This window comes from Scomber japonicus, chromosome 14 (assembly GCF_027409825.1).
Source record: "Scomber japonicus isolate fScoJap1 chromosome 14, fScoJap1.pri, whole genome shotgun sequence".
NCBI classification, from domain to species: domain Eukaryota; kingdom Metazoa; phylum Chordata; class Actinopteri; order Scombriformes; family Scombridae; genus Scomber; species Scomber japonicus.
In genome coordinates, this window is record NC_070591.1 from 24,790,673 (window position 1) to 24,818,364 (window position 27,692).

At 40.8% G+C, this 27,692-nt stretch overlaps 1 protein-coding gene across 2 annotated transcripts in view; it reads left to right on the top strand.

Moving 5' to 3' along the window:
* The window catches only part of cdh23 (cadherin-related 23), a 158,219-nt gene that overhangs the window by 39,755 nt on the left and 90,772 nt on the right, over positions 1 to 27,692 (top strand). For both annotated transcript variants that reach the window (XM_053333442.1, XM_053333440.1), the window contains 3 exons: positions 18,607 to 18,801; positions 18,896 to 19,024; positions 22,317 to 22,395. In XM_053333442.1, coding sequence (XP_053189417.1) covers positions 18,607 to 18,801; positions 18,896 to 19,024; positions 22,317 to 22,395 — 403 coding nt within the window. The remainder of the gene's footprint in view (positions 1 to 18,606; positions 18,802 to 18,895; positions 19,025 to 22,316; positions 22,396 to 27,692) is intronic.

Genomic DNA, 27,692 nt, shown 5'->3' on the forward strand with positions numbered 1-27,692 from the left:
TTTTTCATCAGCATTTGTTGTACACAGTCTTCATAAAAGTTATTTAACCCATGGCTAAGTTTTAATGAGCAAGGTATAACAAAAAAGTTGTTGGTTAGCCACTCCTTTCAGAGACATTACAACATTTGTTCAATGTATATGTGTTGGGTTGGTCTTAAAGTTAGCTCGGTTTACAAGCCTACAGACTTAAAAATGGTTGAGATAGTGAGGAAAAACACAGCCATATCTTTTGTTTGTTGTCTTCTTTCATTCTTTCGGGTGTGTACAAGGAAAAAGCTGAAAAGTCAATATTTCTCCTCAGTTCGTTCTCTTAAGTAAGCAAGCTCTGTTTTCCCTTTAGTCACCAACCAGCACTGATACCAGCACCCTTCACCGAGGCCCCCGCCTCATTTAAGTGAATCCCCTTTCGTCCTCAGACGTCTTGCTCTCCATTTTCTTCTTGGCCCCCCCTTCCGTGATGTCCCCAACACAAGTGCTTTGATGTATAATTGAGTTGTGCGCTCAACCGCTCCTCTCCCCCTTTCTTCCTCTCTGCCCCCACAGGAAATAGAAAAGGTAGGTTAAAAGGGGAGAGGAGGAAAAGAAGGAAGCAAAGAGAGGGGCGGGAAATTGAGACATTGCTTATAAGAGAGGTTTTGGCTGAAGAGAGGCTTTTGGATTGTAATACAGGTTCTTTATTTAAAAAAAAATAGTGAGAGACGCTAATAAAACCTTAGGCAAAATTTCAGAAGTCGCTCCAAATGAATCAATATGATGCTATTACGAAATGTTGCATGAGCAAAGGGGACGGAGACACTCACAGTCCTCGACTCTTCTCTGGCTGAGCGCTCCTTATCTTGTGTCATGTCTCATCAACAAGATGTAATTTAAATTGACAATGTCACATTCTACTAATTGAGATAAAGAGAGAGATGAAAGGAGAATGAATTTGTGGACATAACAGGTTGAGATATTATTGTAGGAAGTGCCAATTGCAATCTTATGATCCCTTTATTAAAAAACTGGTTAAACACATGACTTTTCTGCATTAGTGTCATTAGTGCAGTGAGTGCTTTTTATTGATGTGTAATCATACAGTACACACACAGCCTAACCGTTGCTATATTTAACCGATAGTACTAGTGTCTTTGTCTCATTCACGTCCATTGTCTGCTCACATGAAGCACTTTTCTTTGCTTGCTATCTCTCTGTCCCCACTCTTCCCTGCTGCAGAGCTACATGAAGTGATTGCAAACGGACCCCAGTAGTGCTGCGGTTTCTCTGTACAACCTGTCAGTCTGCCCAGATCTGTTTGTCAGTTTATACGTGACTCTCACATTTAGTGTTGTTTATTTCATACTTCTATTCTATTTATACTGTATGTGCTCGAATTACAATCTGGCTTTAAGGAGGTTTGACATCAGTAGGGTGGGGCGAGTGAAAATTCGGTTCTGTGTTTACTTTGCAATAGTAATGCAAGGTATTTGCTATCTTACTCTTTATATTCACAAAAATTGCACCCAGAATTGTACACTTGTAGAACACATACCATAGCCACTGAAATAAAGCTATTAAATACATCTATCCAATAGAAATTCAGTAAAAACATTTTAAGGCACCACTCAACAAAAGCACCAGAATGAAGCCTCTTGACTAACAATTGCCTTGTGATACAAAGACACACATAGAAAATACTGTATATTTCTTTAGCTTTATATAGAATAAACGGTCCCTAGTTTGCTCTCTGTCAGATTCATGGCTGGTATCAATGGCCTGGCCTGTGAAGCTGAAACTAAGTAGTTAAAATGAATGAATTTGCTTGTGTTAGTGTTTGCATTAGTTTTTGACATTGTGTCATGAAATCTGAACAAAAACTACATGCACGCTGTTATTTGAAGAGCTCTCCATTTTATTCTGTTCCACTGTGTGTTGACCATTTCAGCACTGTCCAGTCCATAGTAATCAAATGTGTTAGCTCTACTGGCATGACAAGATGTTTTCTGTGATGCCAAAGCATCATAGCACATCAGCTGAGGTAATGGTATTGACTCTACTGACCACAACAGATGGATGGTCAGTGGACCTAAATGCTGTAAGTAAATACATCCTGGAGAGCAGATTCAGACGTGTTTGGCATATTATTATATTAGGATTGAGATGAGATTTTTTTTATTCTAATTAATCCTAAATTCTGCTTGACTAATCTGTCCACATATTATATCTTCCTTTCCTTATTTCTCCAAATCTTCCCCTCTCTTTCTCTCTCTCCTTCTCTCACACTTAGTGAAAATTAAAAGCTTGCATACTAATACATATCTCAGTGTTCCATGTTATTTTGCCAATCTAACACCCCAAGTCCTATTAAAGAGTTTCTTAGCTGGCAAGCAGATGGAGGCATTTTAATACTCTGGTTGTGTGGTCCCTGCTGAAAGCCAGAGATAGGAGTGATGAGTTTAAGCACAGACTCACGCACCTTTTTGACCAGTAACCACTGGCATTGTTCATGCACTGGAATAATGCATGGGAAATTAAAGGCACCTGGGGTCATAGTACAGGAGAAAGGCAGCCTGGATATATGTAGTCAGACCTGTCTGCAATTGCTTGAAGTCTGTGAATTATGCATTGGCTAGGAAGTATGTATATTTCTACTTGTGTGAGTCTTTATGTGTGTCTACAGATAGACACCTGAGACTTTAAGACTCATGGAAGTAGAGCCCCATCTGCCCTCACAATACCCCATGCCCGAGGCTACAGATAGAAAGAGACGTTGATACAGAGTGCCGTGTACCTATAGGACCAGACTGCAGAACGGAGAGATTCATGGGTACAAAGTTCACAATGAAGTGAAAACACACAAAAGACTTGAAAACAAGTGCACACAGAGATACAGAGAGCGAGGAGAGAAAGGCAGTGGGGGATAGAGAGCAGTGCAGCTATTGAAAAACAGCAGAGTGTGAGCTGAATCCCATGTGAAGTTGCTGAGACGAGATGGCCTCAACAGCAACTTTGGCCGCACGGTTTGCACAGAGAATCTGCTGCGTAAAGTGCAGCCTCTCTCGGTCATGGCCTCAAACACTTGTCCCCGTTACGTAAGGAGGTGCTACAGTTAGCAGTAAAGTCAAGTCATGTCAAATCACGTTTATTCAGATAGCGCTTTAAAAACCAAAGTGTTTCCTCTGTAAAAGAACAGCGGAATATAAACGAAGAGTAGAGACAGCCCGTGCACAACCGCTCCTTTGATGTGATGCTTTAGGGATTTCACAGACTTTGCTCTACCACAGCAGGGGAGGCGACTTCTAAAAACTCAGAGGGCTTTCTTTTTTTCCCCCCGACATTGTGACGTTAATGGTCTGATTGAATGATCAAATCATATGTTCACTTTGCTGTAATCAATCAATCACCTGCTGAGCTAAATCTGCTGCATCTCATCTCATTATCTTGGACAGTCTATCGCAGTGCTAACACATTCAGCACATTCACATTCACATTCACACCTACGGGCTGCCAATTAACCCAACTTGCATATCTTTGGACTGTGGGAGGAAATAAGCCTGGTACTAGACCTCAGAAATGTTGCCAACCTTTACGGTATTTCTCAGCAGTTGACATAGATTTGAAGACTAGAGCTGTGTAGCTTAGATTAAGAATGAGGATGTCATCTTTCTGTGCCAGAGGCAGAAAAAGAATTGCCTAAAAAATGGCTATACAAGCTGTTAGTCAACAGCAAGTCAACACGGATAACAGATGCTTCAGAAGGGTTCTTTAGGCAGTTTAAAGACACCACAAAGGAGCAACATTGTCTCCTTTGGGACATGGGTAGTCTGGTCCCAGTGTTCTGGACAAGCTGCACTGTAGTTGAGATGGGAAGAAAAGAAACTGTGTCAGAGGACAAAAAAAGGACAGAAAGATCTTGATGTCAGAAAGACTATCTGATGAACTCTATATGTGACACCTCAAAGTACTGTCAGAAGTCATATAATGATCAGGTTTTCAGCATAGCTTAGATATAAAGTCTTTCAAGTGAAATATCAACCTATGTCAGGTTAATTATAAAAAATCAAATAAAAAGATAATCAACCTTTCGTCATGAGAACACAATGAAGTCTGTCTGTGTTCAATTGTTTTTTTGATTTGCTCGTGTGTTGCTCCCAATTTCTATTTTGCAGATCTTTGTCTAAATCTCTTCTCTCTTCCCGCTAGTTCTCTCCATCTCTCCCGCCACGTTAGTTCCGGGTAATTGCCCAAACAATCTCGCCCTCTCTCCTTATGAATTGAAATCAGAAGAATTGTACTTGTGAGTGACTGCAAACATAATCCAACTGCCATAAAAAAACACTCTTCACAGCTACATAAAGACGGTGGTTAGTATTAGGTTATGGGGCTTTGTAATATTGTTGTAGATGTGTACCTTTACGTGTGATTTCCTTTAGTTTGAATAGTGAAAGATTATAAATGCATAGAACGAAAAGCATGCAGTACACAGCTTATTGAACAATCTATAGAACCAATTGACATGATGTTAATGAAGTTGCACGGTTGCTGCAAATATATCTATATATCTATGCCACTTTCTCTGCTCTCGGACATACTGTATACACACGCACAAACACAAATACAAGCTGCCCTTACACGTGCACACACACAGACATACACCAATGACGCACACTCAAACTCAAACACGCACCCTTCTTCAACTAGTCCCCGATTCCCCAATGTCTTTAAAAGAAAGTGTGGAATGATTAAAGGAAATGTGAAAAATATGACAAAATAAATAAATAAAGCCAGAGTGTCTTGCCCCCCTAGGCAACAGCCGTTTATATGATAATCAGCTCAACTCTAATTTGCATTTAATTCTATTTTAAAAATGACTTCTTTAAAAAAGAGAAGAAATGGATAAGAACAGGAAAAATAATGTAGGAGAACAAGATATTCTGTAGGAGGAAAAGCAAACAGGCTTTGTCATCATTTACCTTCCACTGTTTTTCATCAGGTCGTCAGTTATCTTTGGTTTGTGACAAAGTGACTTTGCCTCAAGGGCTACCCCTGTCATAAAAAGAACAATGCTGTGCATATATGTTTGTCTTTAAAATATGTTTATTTGTATACCTATAAATCCCAGGTTGCAGTTTTCTTAATGGTTTTATTCACTCCGTGGACATGGGGTGCTTTATTCTGTGCAGTCGGACCTGCCTCCAGCAACCTTGGACTGGAAAGCCACTTGAATGAATTCCTGGACTATCTTGAGAAAATCTGATCAAGGGGTTTATGTCGTTCTGATCCCATAACATCTGCCATGAGCATCTTTAGCAAGGCCACAGCAGTGGTAGTATTGTGCATCTCCCAGCTGTGACTGTACATTATAACATGCCCTTGTCACTGCAGCTTATCCCCTGAGGTGCAGCTGTCCAGTTAAATCTGCTACATTTACTACTTTTAAACTCATTCATTAGCACATCAGTTTGGAGAACTGGCAGCCTCCACTGGTCTCTTAACACATTGTGCATTCTGTTTACTTTTTCATTTTTCAAGTCTGTTCCAGTGGTTTGGTTTCAAATATTAAGAAAGGACATTGCTTAAAGGTTCAATACATGATATTTATATGTAGCCCCACTAGATGTCACACATCTCAAACCAAAACAAATGTCCACAGAGTTTATTCCATAAAGTTAGAAAAAAAGAAGGTGGCAGCAAAAGAGTCTTCAGCTCTGATCAAACTGATCTAGGCAGTGCTGCTTGAATATAGATCAAGTTGGCTCAGATTACAATACACACAGAGGGAGTGTGACTTCATTCTCTGCTCAGGACACCATTAATCTACTACATCTTTACCTAGAAAATAACTGTTGAACGGTTGAAAACAAAATGGTTTACTTTCACTTTTAATGATTGAGATGGATAACATTACTCAACAAGTAGAGAGAGGGTAAGACTTGCCGATGTGGCCCGTCCTTGTACCCTTCCCCTGGGATCAGCCCATCTGCCTCTCTCTGCCTCTCTCTGCCTCTCTCTGGCTCCATGGATCCCCATGGCATGCTGGACTTGATTACCTTTACATTTAAACAAACAGCCCTGGCTCTTTGGAGGCAGTCAGCCATGAGCTCTGACAGGGAGGTTGCTGTTAGGCAGTTGGAGGAGAAGACTGATCAGGAGATAAAGACATTATTTGTCTCTTTTCTCTACTGATAAAAGGGCCTGTCCATACACACAAACACATTCACACAGATTCTTGTACTTATCTTCATGAGAAACCTCCCTATCTTTAACCATCACCATGCCCAGCCTTTTACTTTACCCTAGCCTAAATCCTATTTTTTAACTAAATTTGTTCAAAATATAAACCCTAAGGCCATCAAAATAAGTGAGTATCAGCAGAAATGACTGCTCTTGTTAAAAAGTCCTAATTCAAAACAGCTAAAATCTGAAATACAGGGAAAATATCACATAATGAATGCATGCACTCACATATGGCACACACACACACACACACACACACACACACACACAAATTCATCTGCTGTCTTTACTTTTCAAAAGTGGCTCCTCTCGCTGTCTGTCGGTGTGGAATCATTTTGTTCGGCTGAGTGCTTCTCTAGAAAATCGTCCATCGCTCAGCCAGGCCATAGAGTGGACAGAGAGGAAAGCAGTGCAAGACAAGATAGAATGAAAGGAGGTTACAGTATAATGTGTGACATTTTTTTGCCACTAGTTTCTGTGCAGTGCACATAGACTCGTAATGTATTATGTGTTGTGTTACGTCTTCCTGACCAGTTTAACAGACCTTCATTGGGTGCAGGAGGTCAAATGAATTGCAGAGAAAATGAATGGCACCTATGTGAAAGAGGTCCATACAGTACACAACATTGTTAGTGTAGTCAGTTTAGCAATTAATTTCCAGTCATAATCTAACCTATTCTTCTTCACTGTCATTTCCTTGGCTATTTTTATTACTCTCTTTAAATGGTGGACATCAATCTTTCGCTTCTTTTAAGAACAGCTTTTCCTATTCATCCACTGATTTGTTACAGTTTGGAGGACCGGGTTGCTTTTATGACTGATGCCCCTTCTGCAGCACCACTGAATTTGCTTTCTAGGACACAAACATAGAAATGCAGTAACAACTGAGAAACTCTTAGGAAAAATCACAGCACAAGAGAATTCTTGTCAACTAGTGAAGTCAAGAAAAAATCAAACTTGAGCATTTGCAGCAACATTGCTTCTGTTTACAATCCATATTCCCCTACTCTGCTCATTTCAAGTTAAACTCAACTTTGAAAGCTGATTTGATGTATGTGAGAGAATTTGTCCACTTAAACAAGCAGGAACCATAAATACAGGATTTGTCTGCTTAACGTATTGTTAGCCCTGCAATTTACAAGTACTACTTTTTGTGACTATTTGCCTTCAAGTTTCATTACCTTACCTCATTTGCAGTCAATTTGCAGACATTTTCCTGCAGAGCTATGTTTACAATTTATTCAATGGCAGTTTCATTTTGTGCAAATTTCATCTCCACCATAACTGCACAGCTAACACTTTGATATACATAGATAACTGGCTTATCATTGGAAGTGGTTGTGTTGGAGTTGTACATAAAGCACAGTGGGTCCCTCCATTTCAGAGCAAAGTTCCCTAATGGCAATCTCTCCTATCACCAGAATGCATCATTACTGATAGGCACACCTATCAGCAGTTTGCGTGTTGTCACTCAGACAGTCTGTCTCTTAGCTCAAACTGAGCTCAAGATACCAGTCAACACTCCGTCTGCAATGATGGCATCAGCCACCCAGGCTTTACCACTGAGGCTGCCAAGATTGAAGAGCTTTATAAAGTAGGTTTCATACCTTAACCTCAACCCCAACACAGTGCCTATTGTGACACAGATCACAGGTACATACTGCAGGACTGCAGCTCTGTGCCACTGGGGAAGCTTGGGCTTTAAACTCCTGTCACAACTGTTGTCATGAGTTGAATTGTAATGACAGACACATCCTTTTATGAGTAGGGCTGTCTCATTGGCTTGTGGATGCTATTCCCATGACATATAATTTAAAGGTGTTACTCCCTCCCCTAGGATTGAGGGGAGGCTGCATCAGGGGACCTATGAGGTGTCTGCAAGTAATCCTCTGTTTGTTCAGCCACAAACATGTAGTGCTTTGAGTGATTTTAGTGTGTCAATGTATCTGAGATGGTGATGGCCCACACAGTTCCTCAGTTGGGGTCTGTATGAATCTCATCCTTTTTGGAATATGCAATGTTTTAATATACTTAAGTTCAGCATTTAAATGTTTTGATAACATTTCCAGTTAGAAATGTGCATTTTATTTCCATAATCTTCATTCCGTGAATGTAAACTCTTGATTTATGCAGGCTTTCTAGAGTTGCTATGGTAGTTGCTACGGATGCTGCTATCACCAAAACTACGTAATTGCATGTTGTTTGAATCATTTTGCTTTGTGGGATTATCTGAGCTGGTATGTTATTTGTCTTGTTTTAAATGTAGATGCTAGAGCACCCCAGGGGTGAACTGATTGTGAAATCCAGAATGTGAAGCTTTGTGATTGGCTGACTCGAGGACCCATCTGGAAGTATTCTCCTCACTGTCACCATGTTAGATTTTCTTTTAATGATGTCAAAAACACAAACGTGTCCTTGATGACTCAACAATACGACAGTTTCATGTTATGGCCATCAGTTTTTAGCAAAATAAAAATGCACTCATAAAGCTAGAAATGTTATCAGAACACAATTTAATGCTGAAACTCTCTTAAGATATTGCCTTTTCCATTGAGAATAAAGAGAAGCCTTTTTTGTTGATGTTTTCACAGACAGAAACTTAACAGCCACATGACATGGACTGGGTTGCAGTGGACGTCTATGGGGACAACATGGTGTTAAATAATGTGCGAAAAGCTTGAAATGTGTCAATGTCCTTAAAAGTGGTGTGCTATTAATACGCCACCCCATGAGATTACATTGATCTGTAAACTTTAGCATGTCTTTACTGCAAGCATGAATTGGAAAGTATCCTTACAGAAGTACTAATACATTACAACAAACACAAACTAATTCTACAAACACTATGTGCAAGTTAATTTAGAGAATTCAAACTGTTACAAAGTAAGTTAAACCACACTTTTTTAGGAGAGTATAAATCATTTTTGTATAATTTCCCTCCATTTACTGTTGGAGCCTGCAGATGAAGGACACTTAGTCTTGTTTCAATAGCAGTGAATTATTGATAAGCTAATTTCAAATGTGAAATATGGCTTTGTGTGTCACCTCTATGATTAATTTAAGTGCTCTCGTGATTCACCTGCTTCAGCATCTCTGCCAAAGCCACACACTGTGAAATCATTACCAGCACCCTCACTTCACCTATGCATACAGAGTGTGTTATAAATCCATCAAATGGTTGTGTAGTTCATATCTTTTATGTATACATTTACTATATATAGATGGACTTACATGATCCTGGGCTCTATTTGTGATACCCAAGTGGTTTACTTTTTTAACTTTAAAGTATTGTATTCATGATTAGGTTTTTAATTCAAAGATTTAACACTAATTTGTGGTGCTTTTCCTTACATAAAGTTGATCAGAATAATGCCAGTGGCAGTGTAACAAGGCAGCACAGGTGGGAGGAAATGATGGAGGGACATTAGTTGTGAGAGGCAGGAAGTGAAAGGGTGAGTGAAGCTGGGACAATCACATGCCCGCTGGGTTGGAAGCGGAGAGCAGACAGCTGGGGAGGAGCTAAAAACCTAGCGAGCAGTGTAGGTGTAATCACGGCTCTATTGTAGTGAACAGCTGGGTCTCTATGGCAGTTAGCAGCGGGGGACCGAAGCCTAGACGCTGCCCCCGCAAATCACCATGTCTTTAACATTTCTGACAAAAAAGAGGAGAGAATTTTATTCAAAAGTCTGTGAGATCGACACAGACTTCCTCAAGTAGGAGGAAATGTCAACGCATGCTTGACTTTTGACTGCCTTTTCTCAATGCATTAACACACAACAGATCAGAATATCCTTCTTGTTACAAAGCCCAAAGATTCAATTTCAGTCATTGGATCATCTGGTCTGTCCATATTAAAATACATGGACAATGACTGGCTAGGTTTCAATGTCATATGACATGTATTATCTATGTTTTAATGAAGTGACCAAAGGTTTCATAAAATGAAAATAAGATTATATTCCATAAATTTAATATACAGTACACCCCTGGCCAATACAAATAAAAATGTTAGGTAATTCCAAATCCTCTCCATTTAATACCTTTTTATTTGTTTTAGACAAAAACCAAGGAGAATTAAGGCAATTAAATAAAAAATCAATGTTTGACTAATCAAACTATAATGAAAAGTTCATATTTGAGAACAAACTGCAACCAAAGTAAGTACTTCCTTCATTAGTGAGACTCTTTAAATACTCCAAAGGTGTTCTATTGGATTCAGGTCAGTGGAAAAATGTGGCCAAGTTATAGTTTTCATTTTATCTTTAAAAACTCCTGGCTGATTTCTGCAGTGTGTTGGGGATCATGTTCCTCTGCTACCAACCTTTTTGAGACAAGAAGACATCTTATCATTCATTATTTGGGTTTATGAACTTGCATTCATAATGCCATCTATAAATGTCATCTCCCCTGCACCTGTTGCACTCATGCAGCCAAATATCAGCACACCCCAACCTCCATGTTTCACAGCACAATGCAGTTACTGTGGTGGTCCTGGCGAGGTCCACACCAACCATACTGGACCCCATCTAATCCAGAAAAATGTGTTTTGGTTTTATCTGACTCATCATGCTTATGTTCATGTTCTTTGGCAAAGTTAAATCTTGCAGTTTTGTGCTGTCTTTTGAGTGGTGGTTTTCTTCATGGACATCATTCATAGACATTGACATGTTTTCTCATAGGCTTACTTGGACATTTAAATTGAACAGAGCCATCATTAACTGTATTAGTTCCACCTGTGCTTTTCCTGCCATGACAAGGTGCGGTTGTTGCTGTGAAAAAGATTTTTTGTATTCTGGTGTTTTGTGTTGTGTTTGAGACAGGCGTAATTATCAGTAAACAGTAAAATAGCTGACAGCCTCCTTCACTGAGACATGAACGTGAACATAAACAATAAATCTAACCTGACTGGATAAACTCACCACAGGCTGGGCTGTCATCACTGTTGTTCTTGCTTCCAATTTTCAAAGCAAAAAACATGGCAGCTCTTCTAGAAACTTAGTCATATTTCTATAACAATTTGTCAGCATTTTCTTCAATAATATAAAGTATGTTTAGACTTCCTACCCATATTTTTGGGCCTGTGGGAATGTGCTGGGTTATACATGTTAGCTACTTGGATAACACACATGAAAGACTCCTCAGTCACATAAACATGAACACACACATTCAAGCACGAAGAAAAAGCTAAAGACCTGTTTTACAGAAAGTGTTGTGTTTGATATTCAGAGGTGAGGTGTGAACTGTAATGCAGTTGCTGCCTACCAATCTTTTCATTTGCATTTATTGGTAAATAAGCTCAAACCGCCACAGACACAATCAATAGAACATTACAATATTTAGCAGAACAGCATCTTTTCCTTAACATCTGTTATCTGTTGACTATTAGAAAATTTAAAGTTGAATATATGAGAACAAATCAATGCAGCGTCTGCGTTGTTAAAAATATCATACATAGATAAGCAAATCCTGAGCAAATAGAGTGCTTAAACCTGGAGAGGGGTGCTGGCATGGACCCAAAATAATAGTGAGGGCTGTTTAAGGTCAATTTGTTGGGTGATGAATAAACTTAGACAAAGTTTGATTTTAAAAAAAGTCAAAACTAGTAATGAATACATCCAGTATGCACTTAGCAGATGCATAGAAGTATATGTAACCAGCTTTGATGGAACAGTGTTTATCCTCATAGCCGTTCAAAAAATAGAAGAAATGCGTCATGAATTCCACAGCTGATGTAGACCAGTATACATTTCCTTAGAGAGTAGGATAAGTGCAAGTTATTACTTTTGCAAGTCTGTTTTTAATGAGTAAAAGTGGCATGCTACTAACACAAAATGCATATGATTTCCTCGTAAACCCCTTAATCTCTCACATTCAGATTGTTATGATTGTTCTTTTTAAGAAAATGTTATGTAAAATGCTAAGATGTATGTGTGTATATACCTCGCAATGCTTTCAACAGCCTACTTCTCCATTTCCATTACAGAGTTGTGTTTGGATCGTTTGCTTTTTTTTTTTTTTGATCAAATCATACACTAATTTGGTGCTTTTAGCTTGTGCACCTGAAGAGCATAATTTGCCTTTATGCTGCTGTCTGAAATAATTTGGCTTCAGTTCTTCCATCACCAGACTGACGTATAAATGAATTAGACTAAGTTGTTGTTGCACAGAGCATCATCACACACTGTGGCGATTGCTCCACCAAGGACTCCCTAGAGGAGACAGCTGACGTTTAACCACTGGAATCCATTACGCATACCGCTCCAGCCCCCAGTGGACTCCAGCCCCTGTCATCCTTCAAGGTCCCATAGAGAAGCTCAGCTGTGTAGTCCTGAGGTCTGAGAAGCCTTGTCTCTCCAGGGCCCCAGAAGTTTCTCTGTCATGTTGAACCTGAAATTTGGCCCACAGGAGACAAACGCTCCACTGCTGCTTTCAACCAGTAGAGACAGTGCAAACACCACCATATTATGCAGCAGAGGCACAGTTAAAAGTGAACAGGGACTCCCTTCTTTATTAGAGATGTCTCATGGCTGTTAGCAGCAGACTTTCACTTTCATATGCTCATATCTGTGCTCTCACTTTCTTTCTCTTCTTACAATGTCTGTCTTCCTCTCTGTCTTTGTTTTTCTGTATATCTGTACAACTAAATTGTCTGCAAAAATGTACAGAAAGTATTTAGACTCCTTTACTCTATTTTTATATTTGTATCTAAAATACAGCTTCTTCACAGTCAAACAATAGATAATATGCTATCATAGTGAAGTTAAAATGGACAGCTGAAATATCTACAGTACATGCAGCAAGTATTCAGACTCTTTATTTAGTTCTTGTTACTTACCAATCAATTGTTGTAGGTATACTGACATATCCCTCAACTGTCACACATTTGTAAATCCATCAAGGTCAAGGACATTCATACCTCTCCTGAAGCCACAGTATTGTCCTCGATGTGTGATTTGATGTACTGCAACATGGAATTCGTATAATTATCTGCCATCTCTGCAGAGAAACTCAGATACTCTGTTGGAGTGACCACTGGGTTCTTGCCCATTCACTGAATTTGGCAGAGGAGCCAGCTCTCGGAAGAATCATGCTGTTTCTAGACTTCTCCATTTTTACAATGAGAACTTTTATTAATGTAGTAGTTTCTAATACAGTTTTTCCATGAGTAGAAACATACGTTTCCACCACAGCCTCACAGCAAGTTTAGCCATGCCAAGCCACACTGCTGTGGTCCTGCTGGGTAGCCAACGATGCGAGGAATTAATTGGAAATTAAGTATGTGTATCACAGAGTTATAAGAGCTTCATTAGCACTGTGATTCTTCAATAAAAACAGGTCCACACAACAAGGTATGGGGAATTTGTTATTAAGTTATTGGATCAGTTTAAATAATACAGGGAGGAATAGCTCATAAGGACCCAGTAAGAAGTTGGATGAAGAGCTGCAGACGGCCTTTTGTCCAAATCACCGGATCTCCAACATGCCATCAATGTAAACAACTTATCTTACCTTGCTGTGCTGTGCTGTGCTGTGCTGTGCTGTGCTGAGCAAAACAACAACGAAAAAACTGGCACGGGGCCAGCACAGCTCAACTGCTCAAGGTTGTTCATGGCATTGCTCAGCATTGACTAGCCCTACCACAATGAATAAACCCTGTTACACTCTTCCATCGATCTGTGCCACAACACATTTCTGTTTTGGTAATCTACAGAGAATTTCATGGATTCCAGGCCTTTGGTTGTTTTTTCCTCTGGTATGAGGAGACAGTAATGTACCATGCTTAGGACATATTTCAATGATGATTAGAAAATATGTTGCATTAACAACAAATACCAACTTGTAATGTAATTGCCTAGGTTTTGGATATAGGTAAATTAGATACTTTTGCAATTCACAATAAGTTTGCAAAAATGTATCATTATTATTATGAGGTTTGAAAATAATGAATTGATGGCAAAATTGGAATTAATTTTCATTTAGGTTTTTTAACACAGTATAAATAAATAAAAACTAGTATAAATCTCTGTCTCTATGCTACTCTCATTCCATAAGTAGTAGCTCTCAGAGGGAGAGTAGGGTGATTCCTGCAGGGCAGTTTCGATATGACACAGCAGGGAACTCTCTTCATCCATCTCCAACTGTCTCTCCACTTAACATTCTGCTTCCCAAAGGAAATAGCTCCTATTTATTCAAATGCTACAAAGCACTGTCAAGGCATATATGGAGGAATATGAGCCATGGCTAACCAATTGGCGAATAGGTAGTGACACATACAGTGCTTCTCAACTAGCAAGCACTCGTATCCAGTTTAGCAGCTGCTTGTCGTTGTTTATTGCGTGGCTCGTTTGTGGAGAAGTGATTGAACCTTCTCATAGCCTAATAAAAACCGGGGGATTCACTGCCTAGCATTTTGCGCCTGGTCACACACATTGACTTGCAATCTGCATCACGCGGGTCCAATCAATGGCCTGATGCTGAGGCTATTGAGACCCAGTGAAAGGTCCAAAAGGCCAAGCAGAAGACAATATGTGTGATGGCTCTTTGCTCTTTTATGAGCTCCACAGTGAGCTGCAAAGAGAGGATTAGCAGACAGGCGGTAGCCCTCTCTGTAGCGGCGGACTGCTGGAATGCAGAGAAATTCATCATGAGGAGCTGATGATCCGAGGGAACTGTTTGGAGAGGTTGATTTATTGTTTTTCTATTACTGTTAAGATATACCACTTGTGCAAACACCTTTAAAGCAATCTGGGGGAATAAAGGGAAAATAAGAAAGAATAAGGTGAATAGCTAATGGTTATGTTGTGATTCTGTCATCAGAGCCTTGAGAGGCTAGTAGCAACCCAATGATAATCTTTACCTACACACAGCCAAGCCTCCTGACCTAGTGGTACCACACTGACACGCTGACACATAGAGAGTTACTTAGCGCACATGCCATATAATCTAAGCGTCCCTGGTTTGAATCCGGCAAGGGTCATTCCCCTCTCTCTCTCTCTCCCTGTTTCCTGTCAGCCTCTCGGCCAGCTATTCTCTAAATAAAGGCAAGAAAGCCCAAAATAAATATTTTTGAAAAAACAACAGTTACTTAGTTCTTCAGGAAAGCTTTGAAAGCTCTGTTGTTACTTGAACTGCTTTTAACATAGTAGCTGTGTCAAATCTGAGTTCAAAACTGGTGTGTGTGTGTGTGTGTGTGTGTGTGTGTGTGTGTGTGTGTGTGTGTGTGTGTGTGTGTGTGTGTGTGTGTGTGTGTGTGTGTGTGTAATGTATTCAGATGAGAGTGTGTGACGGTATTCACCGAACCTTGTGGCGTTGTCGTCATTGTTTCTCAGGCTGCTGTGTAGAGAGAGATAGACTCTGGCACGCTTTAGGGGGAAGAAAAAGGATGCATCATGTGACACATCTACTCCACAAAAATCCAGATCTCATTCATACACACACACTCCCCCTCTTCCTAAAAGAGTTGCACACACACGCACACACTCAACTAATGCTCAACTATCAAACTGCGTCCTTGACATCAAAGCAAAGTTGATAAAGCAGACAAGCATGCCAGGCACACATGCAGGTACACAAACACACACACACTCAGCACAAGAGGGAATATTTGATTAATTCACCTAGTGTATGATTTGTGTATTTTTATCCATTTAATTTGTGCCTGTGCTCTGATGTCATGCTGCAGGCTGTGGGGCACATTTACAGGTGTTTCCAGGTCTCTTGTAAGCAGACAACTTGACAAGCATAATAAATGCAGTATATCAGAGACATGCACCTTAGATGTTTATTCAAATACAGTGATTGTTGTGGAGTGGATTAGTAACTCTGTTCCTTCACTCAGCAGCTATCGATGAGGTTTGCTTCAGATAAGCGTTGCTGTTGAGCGTCTTAGCAACCAAAATAGAAGAAGAATGACAAACTGACAAAAAAGATAATCATGTTTTTCTGCAAGAGAGTTTTAAGAGTTTTAAATGAAAGCAGACCTCTCACCAATACCAAATACTCCATGCCTTTCTTTCTTTTGTAGTTGTAGCAGCAGACACAAAGCATTCGATACCTTGTGTGTTAGAGGTTGTATGTTTTAGCTAGCCAGGCTTTTTTTAAAAGAAAGAATGATGACTAATTAATTTAAAATGAATTTAAAAAAATATCAGTCTTAGAAACTTCCTGCAACCTTGTATATCAAGCGACCCAATTAAGGTTCCATCCCCAAGGCTGAGAAACTATGATATCTGTTGCTCTCTCTGGCATCTGTTGCTCTCCTTGTTTGACCCTGCAGTTACACTACTAGGATCCCTCTCCTCTTTCTGTCCCTCAATCAGACCTAATGTGGTTTGACAGGCCACTTCCCAGCACTGTTCAGTCATGTGTAGAGACCAGTGGGAGAACCTTAAACAGGGGAATCAGGGGGGAAGAGAAGTAAAAGCAGAAATAGTGAGTAACTGCAGTTACAGGTCATGTTGTTGTATTGTGTTTCCAGGGTAACAGCCTACTGCCCTTGCGGGTAAGACAGTAGGTCGATAGGCCTAAGTCGCACACACAGTTTACAAACACACACACACACACACACACACACACACACATATGTCCCTCGACACTTTCTCATCACACTATTCACACTGTCCAAACACACAACACATGTTCTCACCCAAGTAATGAGACACACAGTTTTACAGACTCTGACACACTATCACAGTAGTGCAATGTAGTGTGTACATGCACACAAATGCAAATACACCTTGACTCTCCCCTGACATTAGTGCAGACAGACTGTGGGGTCAACAGCTTTCTTACTATGTCACTTTAGCTTTGGCTCAGAGCCCAGCTCTCTTCAATTCAACAGCATGACCTCCCCATGTGGCCCCCCCCCCTCCTTGCAGTATATAAGGCCATACGCTTTGCTTTGTGTGGTCACAGGTGAGTGTGTGTGACTGACAGAGAGGGAAAAAAGGGAACTTGTGTTTTCTTTCCAGTAATATACCTGGAATACCTCCCATCCTCCTGAACAGTCTTTTTTTGTGTGTGCATGTCCGCAGGCATTCTCATTTTGTATTAATTGTGTGTGTGTGGTTCTTTTGAGATAAAATTCCAATTAATGAGGATGTTCCTCTAACTCTGCAATACCCAGGGACTCTGTATCATTATATGGCCTCCTTTATTCTGCTTTTGCCAGGTTCGGACACTGACCACGGCCAAGACAAACAACACTCTGATATGGCATTGTGCAGCCTTTCTGCCCAGTTGATATTCCTTAACTCTTAGTTTTTTGATATACCAAGGTAATTTTTTTTTTAAGCAACACAGATAGGCACAGACAGTGAGACAAATATTTTCTGACAATAGAATGGCCCTGTGTCATTGAAGTCACACTATTGTGAGAGTTAAATCTGGTTTATCAGAGGAAGTCACAATGTGGAGCTGCAACAGACAAGAGCGTTTCATTCTGTCCGACTGATAGGCCATAAATTTGTCCTGTGCGCCCAAATTAAAATCTGCTGGCAGCTGGGCACGGTCAGTCGTCTTAAACCGTCGCTTTGCACAGGAAGCCATGTGAAAATTCAGCTCAAAATGAAAATCTGGTCATTATCTTCTCAACCCTCTCGAGTTTCCAGTGGATTTTGGAAGATCATCACACAGATAGCCCAATAGCTCAGTTTTTGCATTCTTTCAAACCGTGCTGTTAATGAGATGGTCTTTTCAGAGCTGAAAAAAAAAAAAGAAGTTCTCCATATTTCCAACCAATGATGAAAAGTTTTGTAGTTTAACAGTGAAATCTCAGTGGATGTTTGGGTGCCAGTGAATGATGAATTTTAATTGGTGCAATATGGTTTCTTTAAGAGCAAGCAGTTGGATTCACCCGTGATTTTTTATGCATTTAGCATCCTTTGGTTTCTCCTTTAGTTTCTGGCTTCATAAATAATAAACGAATGTGTGTGTGTGTGCTCTAACTGTGACGTGCCACTGAAGAATTGCTGATGCACCCTTTGGTCACTAACTTATCACAAGTGATCGAATGCAATAACAGCCACGTTTAATTTATCCACATTGACCAATTATCCATTGTTATTTGCAGCCATCATTTAGCAGAGTAGCTCCAGGGGAAGCATATGCACATTCACTCACAACTTACTCATTCAACTCATTTCAAAAATGATGACTAATTAAATTGTCCCCCATGGCTCTGTCGTTAAATAAGACTTCTGTGTAAACCACATAAAGGTCATAAGTTTAGTGTCTGACTTCATCAGTAGTGTATTAATATTCATCCTGGACATCTCTCAAATATTCTACTACAGTTTGAATTAGGTTACGCACTTGGATCTTGTCTACTTTGCTGTCAAGCCTGTACTCAATGCCAGCACTGTTTGTTTATGTCTGCTTTAATCTGTCTTCCAGAACACACCAGTGGGACGATCTGTGTTTATGGTGAACGCCACAGATCCAGACCAGGGCACCGGAGGCAGCGTTCTCTTCTCTTTCCAGCCTCCGTCTTCCTTCTTCTCTATCGACGGGGCCCGAGGCACCGTCACGGTTATCAAGTCGCTGGATTATGAGACAACCTCAGCCTACCAACTCACCGTCAACGCCACGGTCAGCACACATGAACACTTGAAATTTACAGCCTACATCAGCACAGACCTAACACACTCAAATAAATGAATGCTTTTCTTTCTGTTTCTATCAGGATCAAGACAAAGTGAGACCTCTCTCCCGACTTGCCAACTTGGCCATCACCATCACTGATGTCCAGGACATGGATCCCATTTTCACCAATCTGCCCTACAGTACCAACATAGAGGAGGACGTTCCCCTGGTCAGTAATACTTGACCTCACACTGCCATAGCTTGCATCCTCTTCATGCAACTTTTATGTGAAACCCTCACAACAATCTCCATCCTTCTCTGCTGCCAACAAGTTCAACTCCTCTTTCACCTTCATTGCTCATCTCTTGCTCCTCCTGTCCCATGTTCCTCCTCCCCTTTGATTATTCAGGAGCTGCTGCAAGAGAAATATGGTTAAAAAAAGGAGGTCTGAGTTATTATCAGGACAGGATAGCATCCCTACCAAGCCCCAGGAATCCACACACACCAAACTCAGCCCCGGGCCCCTACATGCAGCACTGCAGGTGTTGGAGACTGTAATTACTGTGAGAGATTTACAGGGATGTGTGGCCTCCAGCAAAGGTCACCGGGGCTGTAGGATTTATCTCACCATGCTGCATCATGCGTGTGAAGTATGAAGTAGTGAGGTCTCATACTGACCTTACTTTTGTCTTTATTGCAAGTAGGTTTGTAATAGGTATCTAATACACTGAGTGTCTGGTTCTCTGTATACCATTATGTTCACCGCGGCTCAGCCCTCCAACTAAACTATCCCAGGTGGCTAATGGTCCAGCTATTGATGTTTCCACTCGTAGAAAAGGGAATTACACACAGGGGCGTAATACTGTCCGTGCTTATTTCTGTTCTCTCTCTTACTCTCTCTATCAGTTTTCACTCTACCTCTCCCTCCATTTCTCCCCTGACTCACCCAAACCAATCCACACACCCTCTAACTCACACAACCACCACCCTCGCACATCTCTCGTCCCCCGGCTTGCACACGCCGTAGTAGAAATGTCAAGTGCTACATTTGCATGCATATTAACGGGGCGTGACGGAGTCGACACCCGGTGTCTCCCTGACTCTCTGATTCATCAACTGTCACCAGGAAGGTCACAACAAGAGGAAGATGAGGGAGACGAGGAGGAGGAAAGTGCAGATGGGGTACAGAGGGAAAGTGGAAGAGATGTTGGGGTAAAGGTGAAAGGAGGGAGGAAAATGTGCAAATTTACAGGAAGATAAAGGAAATAAACATGTTGAATTATAAAATTGATGTTTCTCACAGCAGCTCAGCAGTGTTAAACCTCAGTAATACTGCCTCAGAGTGTTGTAACTCTTGCCTCTTACAGTAGGGGGCAGTGTGTAATCCTATTAGAGCGGCACTGTAAAGAGAAGGTCACGACAAGCGTGCAAACAAAATCTTTTTCTGAGCCCCTTTGACCCAGCAACAGATACAGACAAGATAACAACAGTTACTAGAAATGTATGCTACGGTGCTTGTACACACACACAGACACACACACACACACACACACACACTCCCGATGCCCTCATGTGGTATTCTAACAGGCATGTGTCATTTCCATTAGGTAGTGTTTGGTGGTGATAAGCCGAGGGCGTACAGTGACAGAAAGAGTGTCAAGTGTTTTCAAGGCCCATGACATTTACACGTAAATGGATATCAAACTTGGATCCCTGTCATAGGTCATTTCTCAAAGGTGTGAGCACGCACGCACGCACACACACACAAACACACACAAAACCTCTTCTATTTCTGCCTCTCTCCATCCCTGTTTGTTTCTCTCCATCTGTCTTTCTCTTTTTTTTCCCCAGCCGATCAACCCGTCATCCGTAGAAAACTTTGAAGGAGCAGAAGAAAATATTTTCACAGGGCAGGGGGGTTTTAGCTGTTATAGCTGTGAATCCACGCTGCTTGGACTGACGTTTAAGCCCCTTCTAGGACAAACACAATTTGGCTGTCAAATCAATGAGGAGAAAGAAAGAGAAAAGGAGAATGGGTTGGGGAGGTAATGCACTGTATAGCTAGAAATGAAAGGATGAAGAGGAGGAGGAGGCGGTGGGGTGGGGGGGCTGGCTCGGGTTTGACAGATGTGCTGGTGTATGTGTGAGAGTGTGTATGTTTGCAGGAGGGGGTTGGGAGGTGGGGGGATTGTATCTTTGACGGTTGATTGAACATATTCCACTTGTGTGGACAGCTCGAGAATATTGCTCATATTATTTCAGCATCACTTCGTCTTCTCACTCGCTCTCTATGTCTCTTATTTCTCTCTTAGTCTGCCCCTAAATCTCACCCCTCCCACCCCCCATAGTAGGTGTGTGTGTGTGTGTGTGTGTGAGAGAGAGAGAGAGAGAGAGAGAGAGAGAGAGAGAGAGAGAGAGAGGGAGAGAGAGAGAGAGAGAGAGAGAGAGAGAGAGAGTGTGTTTCTCTCTCAGCTAGTGATTGGTGTGAATCAATCTCTCTAAAAGGCTTGTAATTGATTCTGCTGTAATTGGTCAATGACAGGAGATGCTTTGGCAGAAATGGAGCATAAACACGCCTTAGACACAATTTGCAGGATCAATGGCAGGCAGCATGCTCGGGTGTGAGTGAGAGAGAGCATAGGGGGGAGAGGGAGTGATGAGGGGAGGAGAGAAGGAAGGAAATTGGGAAGTAGGGAGGGTCGCTCCGGCTCTCACTGCAGCACAGGAGTTTTTAAGTATCACCACCGTGTCTGATTGAGGCACGAAGTCTGAGAAAGCTCAGCGGATCAAAGACTTTTCAAATAGCTTTCACTCTTTTTCTTTTCTTTTTTTCCCCCTTCCCCAACTGTCATACTGGGGTTTTTGTCAAGTTGCAGACTCATAGCTGGCGTAGCTGGAGAGTTTGAAAAACAACAAAAGGTGAAATAAACCCCAATGAAGTATTAATAACCCACTTCTATAATGAAAAAAAATTGTCTGTTTGCGATTTGCCTGCCGTGATGCTACTTGTTTTTTGTTACAGTTATTGTTATTTTTGTCCTCTCCAACATGCAGGGATGTAATGGCTATAAAGGGCTTTTAGGGTTCAACATCTGGTGGAATGTGTGTCAGAGAGAAGAATGCTCATTCATGGTCTTCATGGAATAATAAGTGTCTGACTGGGAAATACTAAGACAATTATTCCCTAAATGTATGCATTACTTCCACCTGAAGGCCAGAAATCAGTTTGGGGTTTTTTACGCTATGATAAAGGCAACTAACATATTTTTTTTTGTACATAACAGCTATGTCGATAGCTATTTACCATAATACAAAGCTTCTCATAATTGATCGGACCAGGTCAGATTAAAGGAAAACTACTGGGAAAATGCTGGAAAATACATAATGACTGTGAAGATTACATGCAGCTTATACAGTATGTGTGTGTGTGTGTGTGTGTGTGTGTGTGTGTGTGTGTGTGTGTGTGTGTGTGTGTGTGTGTGTGTGTGTGTGTCTGTGTGTGTCTGTGTCTGTGTCTGCAGGGATACGAGGTGCGGAAGATAACAGCCATTGACCAGGATCTGGGCCGACCGAGAGGCATCGGCTACACCATCATCTCAGGTCTGAGTCACATAATCAATCTGACATCCGCAGCACAGAGAGGGGGAATCGATCACTTCTTATCATAATCTCACAGTAATAATAGACAAGTCTCATCAAGCACAACAGTCAATAACAGCAGAGAGCAGCACCTCAGAATTGGAGAATGGGCTCGCCTTTTAAGTGGGTATTAATCACTGTGGTGCAGTTGTGCAGAAGTCAGCTTTCATTTAGTGTTATCGTTCACAAGTTTGGCTCGTGACATCAAAACAGGATTATAGTTTGTGAAATATTTGACCTCCGGCAAAGAGAGTGATCTCATGATTTCCTGTTGTTGCCTACTTGTGTTTTCTTGATTGTTTTATTGGATATGTCACACTAACAGTTTGGAAAAAATGCACTGAGATAAAGAGAGTGATAAAAATGCCTCCATATTGGGTTTCCTCCTGAAATCTCTATCTTGTGTTGGTGTTTCTGTACCTGAGAGTCTTATTTTAAATAATGTGATGGGACTAGTGGAGAAGACTAAAGGAATCTACAGTTTGCATGGTGCTGATAAGGCTAGAGCAGTGATCCTGCTTTAATACTCCTGAGCTGAGTTTCCTCTGCCAATGATGTTATGCTTGTGCCTGCCAGATACTTTGTCTGTCTGTGTGCCAGGAGGATATCTCACACACAGATTCCCATGAATCTTAATGGTTAGATTGACCTTGGGGCAACGAGGGCCAAGTTACATTTTGGGGGTTGAATCATCACTATTAGACCAGTATCTTGTTTTTCTAGCTTTATCTGTGAAATGACACCAAAATACAGGAATAATTCCAAGTCCCTGAAGTAGCTTTTCAGGATGAATAAACCAATTTAACATAAAATTTTAATGATGTTTTGAGGAGCAAGTGGGATAGTATTGTTTTTTATGAGTGGAAGTCTGGAGAACTGAAAAAGCTGGACTCCATTGCAGTGACCATGTTCCCTGTTTGCCCTAAAGAATCATCTAATTTGCAGTCTTGGGAAACTCACCTATGTGGAGCTTTTTGTTGATCTTATATAAACAGATGAATGTGACCAAACTGAAAGAGACACACTGAGTTTACATACACCCATTATTTACTGTAATTTAGTTATTTGAGTACATTAAGTCATATCACGTATTGAATGTGTCATTTTCTAAATAAGTGGTGCAGAAAAAGACTGTCTTGTTCGCTTAATGATGACCACTGTCACTGATGTCCTCCATTTGTTTTTGTGAAAGAAATTCAGGTTATATCTGTTTAACTAGTTTTTGAAAGGGCCCTCCTTTTACTTACCTAGTAAACTTCATATTCCTATTGAAATGAAACACACTTTTGACTCGGTGCTCCATGCTCAGCTGTAAAACCCCTTTAATACCCCCGTAGGGTGTTTCTTGCCACCATAATCAACGGTTCAATCCTGAAGGATGAATAATCCCTGGAAGATCCTTGGGGAGTAAAACATTGATCAGCATGGTGAAAATAAACACCCGTTGGGAGGATTACAACCATGTGTGGACTGTATTCTTTAAACTCTGCGTGCCCCCTGTTGAGCCCAGAATGGCCAGGATGGAAGGACATCAGTGGCTCCAGTTTTGCCAGCTGGCTGATAAGGGCTGGCACTGCTTGAAAAAGCCTGGCACACCATGGGAATTTTGGGTGATGAAGATATTCATCGTTCTGCCATCTGCTGAGTCACTGCCTGACCTCACTGCTTAACAAAGGAATTTGACCCCGCGCGTGTGTCTGTCTGTGTGTGTCTGTGTGTGTCTGTGTGTGTGTGTGTGTGTGTGTGTGTGTGTGTGTGTGTGCGCACATTTGAACTTGAGCATGTGCGCAGTCATGTATTACTTGTGAGAGATGGCATGTGTGAGTGAAACAGTGTGCGCTCCTTAATGCATGTGTGCACCTGACTGTTGTACACTGAGGACACAGAGTCCACAACCCAGCCCTCTTCTTTACAGAGCTCACCATAAACACTCTGCTCCCTTTCAGTGCACACACCTACTCAGTCTTACTTACCGTCTGCTGCAACGTTTTGAATTGTTGTGTGTGTTGTGTTGTTGCAAAGTTGAAGGGCTGAGTTAAGCTCTAGAGGAGAAGAGCATTAAAAAGACATTAATTAGGTGGTGCGATGGATTCCCAGTCGTTGCAAAATCAAGAGTTATAGCACTGCACTAAGCCCTTATGGAGATGGAGCCTGTAGGCTTGATAAAATCATTATGAGTTTGATAGATAATGAAAGTTGAAGGGTGATGCAGTGCCAGGAGATAAAGGTGGGAGGGCAAGGTTTTCAGAGGATTTTTGCATGTGTGCCAGTTTTTTTTAGGTTTTTTTCTTCATTTTTTTCTTTAGTGAGTCTGTGTGTGTGTGTGTGTGTATGTGTGTGCGTACATACACAATGCACTCACACATATATCTCTGTCTATACAGACTCATGTGCACGTAGTCAGATTAGCGTGAGGTTGTGCTTTGTGCTTGTTTGCAGTCTTAAGTGCATCTCTGCACGGCGCCTCTCTTGCCTTCCCGCTCCTTGCCCAGAGTGTCCTCAGAGAGTGCGGCTCACTCCTGCGGGACTCGTCTCATTAGTTCGGTAATTAAGATAAACGAGGTTTTAATTGCAGCTGTGATTTATGCTAATGATTGTGGGACTCAAGATGAGGATTTCCTCTCCCTCCTCCAATCAGAGGGCAGATCTGGGATTTGATGTGTATAAGAGATAGCATCATAAGCATTACACTCTGCCTCCGATGTTGCAGTTGTTATTGTTTGTTATGATGGTGGAGATGCAGGGGACGGTTCTAATGGTAAGATCCTTGGTCCACAGAGTAAGATGTATCACTTATTGGACCTCTGACCTACTGCCCTCATTATGCATTGTGATAGAGATTTAAATAGCAGTTATTATTTGATGTATTTCTTGTTTAAATTATATATTTAACAAATGTTGTTCTTAAACTAACTAGTCACTCTTCATTTGTCATTCAACACCTGCTACATGTCATCAGACTGCTGTGTCTATTTTAAACTGACACTGTATGTAAGTGTTAGCCTTTGTTTAACAGTTAGTAATGTCATTTTATCTTTGCCAGTGGTAAGATAAATAAAAGATATAGATTTCTATGTCTCTTTAATGTGTTGACTTGACAAGTCTTTAGAGTATAGTGTTGTTTGTTCTTCAGTTCAACGTGACAACAATGTCACTTTGTCACCTGACGCCGCTTTGGTGCACACCTGTGTGCTGTCATTCTGTCATGCATGATTGGGATGAAATAGTACTCCGAGACTAGTTGAACTCTTGAGCCTTGTTTCTATCTCAGGGTTGTTCACTAACGTGTAGGGTTAGCTGTGGGTAGTTTTCAGTCTGTGCAGGGGTATTTAAGAATTGGCAGAGTGCCAAAAGGTCAGAGAGAGGGGAAAGGTCATACTAGGCGGAGATAGCTATTTCTCAGAGATATGATGTATTCTACTTTTAGGTTTACTATTTGGTGAATCACAAGCTCTGTTGACTGTAGTCCACTGTTGAGCTTGTACAGTATTTGAGAACCAAGATGCTCAAATGTAACAAATACTCCCACTATTGATGGTGATGGTGAATTGCACAGTGTTTATTGCCATACACAATCATTTTGAATGTTTTGCACAGGGAAGACTCTGTTGTGTTCCTAAGATCTTTTCTTGTCTTTTATCTCCAGTAGCTGGACACGGTTAAGTGCTTATTCCCTTTTAAATGTATAATAAAGCCCAGTCTTTACATTGGAGAGGTGATATTAATTTAATGAGCTAGTGTTTATTTGTAGATGTTGCCATAATTGCCCCAAATATTTTCAGATGTTTTTTACATCAAACATTGACATCAACATGTGTATATTTAATACTTAAAGATGCACATATCCATGGCAAATTATCGTAAAAATGATCAAACCCTGATATGTGTCTGCAAAACCATTGAAATAAACAAGATAAAAATAATAGTTTTTTCAGTTCGGACATGCTGGACTGAAATTATATCATGGCTCTGAGAGATTTTAATGATTAATGAATTAGAGTTTTTTTTTTACCAGGGAAAGCTGTGCAGAGTCACTGACACCTCATTATTGATCAGATGAGAGTTATGGAGGTACTCTGGAAATAATCGCCATGACTGAGCTCCCTCCTGATTCTGCTAATGTTGGATGAGATATTTCATAAACGATAAAATCCAAATGCACATCGCCTGATCAGAAACTCTCACCTGTTATTCCTTCACATTTTCTGTGTGTCAGAGATGAGATGTTCCCACTGCATTACATTTCCAGACTCAGTCTAATTTGGCCACTGGCAATTATCAAGTAAAAGTGTTTGTTTTTTTTGTTTTTGTTTTTTAACAGTTGCTCTAAATGTGCATTTAAGTCCTGTTTTAAAAAGTGAATTTGTTCTTCGCTCATGCTCATAATGGACCCATTATGAAATGCAGGGAGGACAGCAGAAGAATTCACCAGGTGTTCATGTGTCTGTTTGGAGAAGCAATCAAGTGTCCAGGGAATCAAATATCTACTTGCTCAGTCTTGTTTCACTAGTTGCTATGACTCCAGTCACTGCAGAGAAAATGAAATATTAAATAACCTTTTCCCATAGCAGCTCTAGTCTTACACTAGCACGATCTCCATTTTGACCCAAGGTGTTACAATAATACACTGACGTAAACTTACCGGCTCACCTGAGGGGAACAAATCCTGTGAAGCCTCATTTTTTGTGGCTTCCTTATACAAACCATTCAAAATGTCTTATGCCCTATCAGTAGGACGTTCTCTTAATTATAAACCAGATCTCCCATTTGCCTTATCCATACAGCAGGAAACAGAAGGAAACATGTTAATATATTAAAATAATTATTTATATTAAAGTAATATTTAGTTTTATACACACTTTATTTCACTTGATTCAGCTGTAGCACAGAGGTTAGCATGTATGTGGTTGACAACAGGGATTATTTTTCACAAAAGGTACCAAAGAGAGTAAATACCCCCTGAAAGCTACCCGTCCTTTGTTACATTTTTACACATTTTTTTGTTTAGGCTAAAATGCTATTAATAAAGTAATGGCACTCTAAAATGAAGAGAGTCTGTTGTGGATCCACGGCATTATAATACATCCATGATCCACGGAGATAGCCGTAAACAGACAGTAGCAACTGACAATGACCGACAAAAGCGGGCCACGGCTTCCACCTCCAGCCGCTCCCACAGGAAAAAAAAAACTGGTGGTGGAGGGGAAGGCAATGCAGGGGTGGGACATAGGAGGGAGGAGGGGTTGTTGCTGTTCACA